Below are 7,874 nucleotides of genomic sequence, written 5' to 3'. Positions count from 1 at the left end.
TGGCAGAATTTAGCCCCAGAGTTGGAACTTGTATAACAATTCTGTTAATGATTTGGGAGTCAGAATGGAATCCAGTTAATTTTCCCATAACTCTGTTGGCTCTCCAGTACCAACAAGTATAAAAAGTAATCAACATTTTTTTGTCCATTCATTTAGCTGGTATAATTCTAAATGCAAATGAATTCAGGAAATATATCTGTTGAGTAAGAAGGTGCAAGTTTTGCACAATTTTTAGAGGAAAACCACTTATTGCTTTATTGTACTCAGGAACATACTAAGTACTCTGTGCTAAATACTAAGTCCTGAAAGAAAATCAGGTGACTTACTCCTTCAGCTCTTAAATGTATTTTCTAGTCCCCCTTTTTATTTCTATTTGCCACCTTAAAGACCTTGAGATGATTCCAGTCATACTATGATTCTTTAAACTAGTCTAATTTCACAATGGTGTTTTCCTAAGAATGTAACTTTTTCTCTATCTAGGCGGAGGTGGATATACGGGAGGCTGGAGAGAGTAGGGGGTGGTTGGGACTTGATAATCACATAAACAAGGCCTTCTAAATAGTAAGCTAAGATAAAAGTAGAACCTCCTCTTTCCCTCCCACCTTGATTCAGAGACAGGCAGTCACAGCAACCAAGTGTGAAAGACATATTTGGACTTGGATAGAAAAAATCAACAAAATCGCTAATTCTTGTTTAGAACACCACTTACAAAATTATGTTATAACTTTTCTTACTACTTTCTCAATAAATAAACCAATTACTCTTCTTCCAAGATTACACAAGTGTTACAGAAATAACTGTAGTTTACATATTTAGATCCCAAGTTTAAAAATGTGCCCAACTGTGACAGTATTCCCTTTAACTTCAATGGTTATGCTGATGTGTTTAAAATTATGCATGTGCTTCAGAGTTTGTAAGATTAGGGCCTTAGTTACCTAGGGTTTTGGACCCTGAAATATTTTAAAATATAGTGGTCATATATAAACACCCATTGTGCATCCTGATTTTTTCATTACAGGAATGCAAGATCTTCCTCAATAAGTCTATGCATAGAGATCTATTGATTTTTTTCTGCTTTGATTAAAACATTATATATGAGGAAAAATGAAGAGTTAAGTGGATATAATTTAGCTAAGTGCCCACAAAGACAGGGGGATCGGAAGGGTGGGTCTACAAAGATTTGAAGGATGTAAATATCAAAGATGGAAAGGAATTATGTAGGGTAATACATCAATACATAAATGATATATGAAGATTTTACGGATGTAGGGACAGCAAATATCTGTAAAGTGACTGGATTTTATCCAAAGACTTTTATTTTACACAAATGCCTTTGACAGGAGTCCAGGATTTTTTGAAAACTAGGAAAAGGGCTCGTTTGATTCACAAAAATTGACAGCATGATCACAATGCTTTTTCATCTGGGAATAAAATTTTCTGCTACCTACTGCTCCTTCTTTTTGGAAGGATCAGTAGTAGCAAAAGTCCAGCTCTTTATTCAGAGCTACTGGAATTTTTCTAAACCTTTTCTGCACATCTCTAGTCTTAACCCACTAGTCTTTCCATGGAAGGCCAAGGACAAATGAAGTTTCTGTAGCCCTGATGAGTTATAGTAGACAGGTGCACTTGGCAGAGTTTGTAAAATCTGTTCCACAGTGTTATGTGTGCAAAAGGAATTTAGAAAATTTATATATAATATGTCAGTTATATTTTCAGAAGTAAGCCTCAGCATGTACAACTGGCTTTTTGAAACCCACATTGATTTACTCTTCACAGCAGTGGGAAGGTACTTCAGACTGCAAGGTTTTAATCAACAATCCCTTTAAATGAATAAAACATTACAACATACTTGTTATATTTCGTACCAGTGGACAAATGCAATTCTAGTTTCCCATTAAGTTGTCCAATACTCCTTTTCTAAGAAAATTATGTTTGATAGATGAATAACTTGTCTGTAGGATCCTAAGAGGTCTGGACAGAAAAAGAATGCTGCACACCTCCTTCCTTCCATCAGTGGTCCCTAGACTTGGCACTCCCATAATGATTTTCTGACTTTGATCTTTTTTTTCTGGTTGGGTTTTTTTAGTTTTGTGCTTAGTTTTGATTAACAGACACGGGCTCTTCAGGCTGAATTCATGCTCAGCGCAAGGTTTAATCAATAGCAGGGGCGCCAGAACAATTTGTATAGTGGGGGTGCTGAGAGCTATTCAACCAAACTCTAAACCCTGTTTATGATGGACACCACTGCAAGCCAGGGGGTGCAGCAGCACCCCCAGTTCCCTCACCTGTGATCAATAGTTACCTTGCTTAGTGCTGCTCTGCAAAGGTTTGATTCAGCCCCCAACCCCTTACTTATGGGACAAGTCATTGAAAGAAGGGATGGTTGGTCCAGGGATAATATAATATATGGAGATATAGAACTGGAAGAGACCCTGAAAGGTCATTGAGTCCACCCCGCCTGCCTCCACTAGCAGAACCAAGTATTGATTTTGCCCCAGATCCCTAAGTGGCCCCCTTAAGGGCTGAACTCAAAAGGCATCCGAAGAAGTGGGCTGTAGTCCACGAAAGCTTATGCTCTAATAAATTTGTTAGTCTCTAAGGTGCCACAAGTACTCCTGTTCTTTTTTTTGCGGATACAGACTAACACGGCTGCTACTCTGAAACCTCACAATGCTAGGTTTAGCTGGCCAATGCTCAAACCACTGAGCTATCCCTCCCCTCAAGCAGCCCTGATTTTGGTTCCTTAAAAATCAGTTATGCTTAAAACCGATGCCTAAAACAGGGATCATCACCGCGAGCCACACAACTCAGCCGCCGCTAAACGCGCCTGACCTGCCTCGATCCTGCCCTAGGAGGCACCGGGGAGCAGCCCAGGCACCGGGGCGGGCGCCAAGCTTCAGCCCGCCACGGCGGCAGGGGACGCTGCAGGCGCCTCTGTCCTGCCGCCTCCGGCACACGAAGGGTGCGGGCCTGGCCTCACATCCGGGTCTGGGGAAGAGGCGTGTTTTGCTCAGCCGCCTCCTTCCCCCCAGTCTCCGGGGCTCAGTAAATGGCGGCGGCTTCGCTGGGGAGGAGGCGGAGCCGAGGCCGAGAAACTTTATAGCCACGCCCACCCCGCGGGCCCCGCGCTTCCGGTGCGGCCCCCACAGCGCGAGCGCAGCGGCCGGGCCTCGCAGGGACAGCGGCGCCCGCGAGGCCCGAGAGGAAGCGGCTCGCGGGATTCACCTCCCCCCCGGCGGGCGGCGCGATGGAGGGCCTGACGCTGAGCGAGGCGGAGCAGCGCTATTACTGCGACCTCTTCTCCTACTGCGACACCGAGAGCACCAAGAAGGTGGCGCCCAACGGGCGGGTGCTGGAGCTGTTCCGCGCCGCGCAGCTGCCCAGCGAGGTGGTCCTGCAGGTACCGGCCGCTACCCGCCCCCATCAGCGGCCCCGCGGGCTGGCACCGCCTCCCCCGGACCGCCGCCCTTGGCCCCCGCTGCCGGGGGCGGGGATCCTCCCCCGGCCCCTCCCGCCTCCGGGCGCTGAGCAGCCCCTCAGCCGCCCCCGGGGGTAAGGCGGATTCTGCCTCCCCGCAACCGCCCCGTCATCCCTCCCGGGGGTGCCTGGCACCGCCCTGTGGCTGTCGCCGCTGCTGCTGCCTGAAGGCACCGGGGGGTTTCTCTCAAGGCTGCCCCTGCCCCGCGTGCTGGGCATCTCCCTGCATCGCTCCAAGCCTGTTCTTCCCCTGCAGCGGGGGGCTCTGTGCTGGGGGCACGCCCCGGGGTTAACGTTGCAGGCTGGGGATGGGGGATGTGCCTGAGGGCAGTCGCCGTGCTCCCGAGATACGATGTGGAATGGCAACTTCAGCGCCATCGACTCCTGCTGGTCTTGGGCTTGTGCCCGTGCAGTGCTGGGAACAGGGTAATTATGCTTATCCAACTCAGGGAGGCTCTGCGCGTGTTGTCGTGGGATCGTAGTGTTAGTATGGGGTTAATATGTATTTCAGAGGTCTCAACTTACTGGGTTGGGGAGGCTACGTTGCTGAGCTCCTGGGGTAACATTGGCTACTGGCAAGGAAGTATATCACTTCTAAAAGCTTTACAGTGAAGTCCATCCAAAGCATGGGAACTCCAGCAATCCTGGGAAATACTAGGAAACAGGAAATCAGTATTTTATTCCTGATGATGCTACTGGCTCAGTGACCTTATTCAAATAATTAAATAACGCTATGCTTGTTTCCTAATTTGCAAAAGTAGAGTACCTGTATATCTTTGTAAAGCACATGGCATCTACTAGTGAAAAATGCAATTTTAAAACTATGTAATACTGGCTAGGTTGTGCTAAGGCAGTAGATTCCCACTAGCAATGTGTGGAAGCAAAAATTCCAGCACTACTTCTGTGACCAGTGGGAACTGGGACTCATCTGAGAGCTATGTTACACAGTTGCAAGTAGTGCTACCAGTGTAGCTAAATGGGATAATTTAGCAACCTTTGCCTAGTATAGTTCCTAGAAAAGTATCCACTGGGGAACCTTAGTTGCAACAGCTGTGTACCATGAATTGTTGCTGTCGCTGCATCCACCATAATGTGTTCATGGCCTTGACATTTGTGAAGTTCTTTGAGTTCCCTGAAAGATGCTTTAAGTAGAGTAAAGTATCATTTCCAGAAAGCCATACCACCTCATGGGTTCACTGTTGCCTCAGTGAAGAGTCAGAGTGCATTATTGTAGTTTAAAACCAACAAGGACATGTATGTCAACTTTCTGCAAATCAAAAGTGGGATTAATTTCAGGAGCTTGTGTACACTTAATCAGGAGGTGTTGGTGTTACTTTTTAGACACCTAAAAGCGAGTGGTTAGATTAGGAGAAAGGAGTTTAAAATGAACCGGATCATGTGCTCCAGCTCAGTAAAAGAGGGTGATAAGTTGTGGGTGGTGTAAAAATTCTGGTGAGGACTAAATGCCAAAATTAATTTAAATTACTAAAAAATCTGATTCTGATTATTTATTGTTTTGATGTCCTTATCTTTCATTCATGATCTACACTGTTTAAATCTCTAAACTAAAAGAAAACTCATTTTTAAAAAATATTTTATGAATGAGACCTTGAGGGCCACCCACTAATAGTATTTGTGTTCTGAATTACAGATTCCCACATTCCTTAAACTCATCACATGAACACAATTAGATATGTTTTATTTTGTTTAGTGTCTCTTCCATGATGTATATATAAAATAGTTGTACATCTAAAATAGTACGGTGCTAGCACTCTATACTTGATGCAATAGCTTATTGGAGTAGTATAGTCTTGTGCTTTTGTACAGAAGTGGTCACAGGTTCAAATCCTACCTAGTCTGTCTCAAAGGAGGTGAATATTCTCTTTCAGAGTGATATTCTCTTGAAGAATAATGTGTGTTGGGAGAGAGAAATGTAAACTAATTGTATATCTTACACGGTTGTAAATGAACTGGATCAACTCAAGAAAGGGAACCTGGGTGTCATTGTAGACAGCTCAATGAAGATGTCTTATCAATAGGCAGCTGCAGTTATGAACCAATGTAGGGTGCATAAGGAAAGAGATGATAAGTAATACAAAAGATGTAAAATGCCCCTATAAATCAATAATGTGGCTTCATCTGGAATGCTGTGTGCAGTACTGGTCACCCTGTCTCAAAAATATTGAAGAACTAGGGGAAGGTCAGAAAAGAGCAATGAATGATCAAGAACATAGAAAAAACTCTTATATGAGGATTGAAAAGACCGGGGTTTAGTTTAGAAAAGTATATAAAATGAAGAATGGAAATGTCTATTCTCATTTCATAATCCAAGAAGAGAACATTCAAAACCAAAGGTAAATTTGTTCACACCGCATTTAACTCAACTGTGGAACTCAATGCCACAGGAAGTGATTGAGGCAAAGAACTTAATGAGACTGAAGAAAAGGGAATAGACATTTGTATGGATATCAAGAATAACCAGAGTTAACATAACACAAATTTGTGGAAAGGTTATTGAACCTCATTCTTCAGGGTATAAATCAGTCTGTAGCTATTGGAGATTAGGACGAGACCTAGTGTGCGTGGCAAATTATCCCACATCTGCTTGCTATGGGGTTCTTCCACTTTCCTCTGAGACACCTGGTGCTGGACACTGAGGAAGGAGACAGTAGAATAGATTAGGTGGACCTCAGGCCTGATCCAGTAGGACAATTCCCATTTTCCTATAGAATGTAACATTTAGTACTAAACAACCAAAATGTGAGTACAGTTTATAGATTTTGAGTTTATTTAGCCCAGTCAAATTGCCCCAAATTTAAGAATGCTGGGTCTATGTATACATGCGGATTTCCATTATAACCTTTTCTCTTCACAGGTTCTTAATCAGAGGCAGTAGAAATCTTAAGGCATCTTTTGTTAAAATCAGTACAGGCTTGATTAAAAATCAGAATCTCTGACTTTGTGAGAATTTTTGTTTCACTTCTTTCCTTCCTTGGACCTACAAGTTATTCATTGTGCCACAGGCCAGGTGGTTGGGAGCAAGGCGCACACAATCTTCTCTCAGAGTAGCAGCCGTGTTAGTCTGTATCCACAAAAAGAACAGGAGTACTTGTGGCACCTTAGAGACTAACACATTTATTAGAGCATAAGCTTTCATGGAAGCTTTCCATGAAAGCTTATGCTCTAATAAATGTGTTAGTCTCTAAGGTGCCACAAGTACTCCTGTTCTTTTTACAATCTTCTCTGAGGAGCTACACATTTCTGTTGGATTTTATTCTACAACAGAGAAGGCTAATGCACAGCTGCTGGTGCACCCAAAACAAAAAAATCTCACTTCTGCTTCTAAGCTTTACCCCTCAATTATGTATTAAATAAACCAAGGAAATCAATATACAAAAATCTTTGTAGTGAAGCAGTTACAGTTGCTACACACATATGCTTGACAAACCGTTAAGAGCAAGAAAATGAAAAGATGAGCCACCTAGCCGTGTAACCCTTTACTCCTCCACCCACAAAAACACACAGTTTACCATTACCACAACTGAGAGACCATTCACCACAACCTTAACTCTGCTAATGTCAGCCTTTCATTAATCTGTTTAACTGCCATTCTGCAGGCAGTTCTTTACTAAACTAGCATTGGGGCAAAAAATCATCTGGTTAAAGGGTGTGCCCAAAAGTGCAAATGGGGGAAAGGTGTGACAGCCTCAGCTGTTTCATAATGAAGTCTTTTGTGTATATTAGTATTCAGAGTCAAGCAGTTGAGATTGAGTAGTAGATACCTTTCCAGGCCCATATACATGTAAATAGTGTTCAAAATGCAGCAGTTCATTGTTTGAGGCACACAATGGAGAGGCCAGACATGTTTTCCCTGTGCACTATCAGTGTGTACTGTGAAGCACTACTCTCTGGTAGTAGAGAGGATTGGTTTGTGGACAGACCAATGGAGGGAACAGAATGGATAACTTGACCCTGAACTACTTGTACTGAGGAGTACCAAACCCAGTCTGCCTTTACTATTGCAGTTCTAGTGACTGTACCAGTTGGAGACCATGATACCCTTCCCTTCTCTACACAGTGTGCTTTTTGAAAGTGAACGCCTTGATTTTGCGTGGATGAGGATTTTGCCACTTCTTTAGTCAATCTGCAGTTTTATTTAGACAGTGCCATATTCGTTTTCATTTGCAAACCTAGTTTGAAACCATAAAAGAACTAGAAATAATTTTCTAAATTGACAATTTCAACTCTGAATATATTAGATGCTAAAAAATTATGGAGACTCCCTGCATCCATTGATTGTGCAGAAATGTTATGGATATCTAATTTCTGTACAAAAACTTTCTCAATCACAATTGTCTTTTAAAACAAATATGAATTTTTTAATTCAAATTAAAGGT

At 43.0% G+C, this 7,874-nt stretch overlaps 1 protein-coding gene across 26 annotated transcripts in view; it reads left to right on the top strand.

Moving 5' to 3' along the window:
• Positions 1–3,116: 3,116 nt before the first annotated feature.
• The window catches only part of REPS1 (RALBP1 associated Eps domain containing 1), a 112,141-nt gene continuing 107,383 nt past the window's right edge, over positions 3,117–7,874 (top strand). For 22 of the 26 annotated variants that reach the window (XR_010600100.1, XR_010600099.1, XM_065590280.1 and 19 more), the window contains exon 1: positions 3,117–3,400. Coding sequence is in view for 21 of the 26 variants with exons in the window: in XM_065590280.1 (XP_065446352.1) it covers positions 3,248–3,400 (153 nt within the window). In the remaining 5 variants the exon portion in view is untranslated. Of the gene's footprint in view, positions 3,401–3,679; positions 3,904–7,874 lie in introns of those variants that run through there. The other 4 variants (XM_065590295.1, XM_065590293.1, XM_065590292.1 and 1 more) reach the window with 2 other exon arrangements.

This window comes from Chrysemys picta, chromosome 3, assembly GCF_011386835.1.
Source record: "Chrysemys picta bellii isolate R12L10 chromosome 3, ASM1138683v2, whole genome shotgun sequence".
In the NCBI taxonomy this organism is placed as follows: domain Eukaryota; kingdom Metazoa; phylum Chordata; order Testudines; family Emydidae; genus Chrysemys; species Chrysemys picta.
The sequence above is the reverse complement of the archived record's forward strand: the minus strand, read 5'-3'. Positions and strand labels throughout refer to the sequence as shown.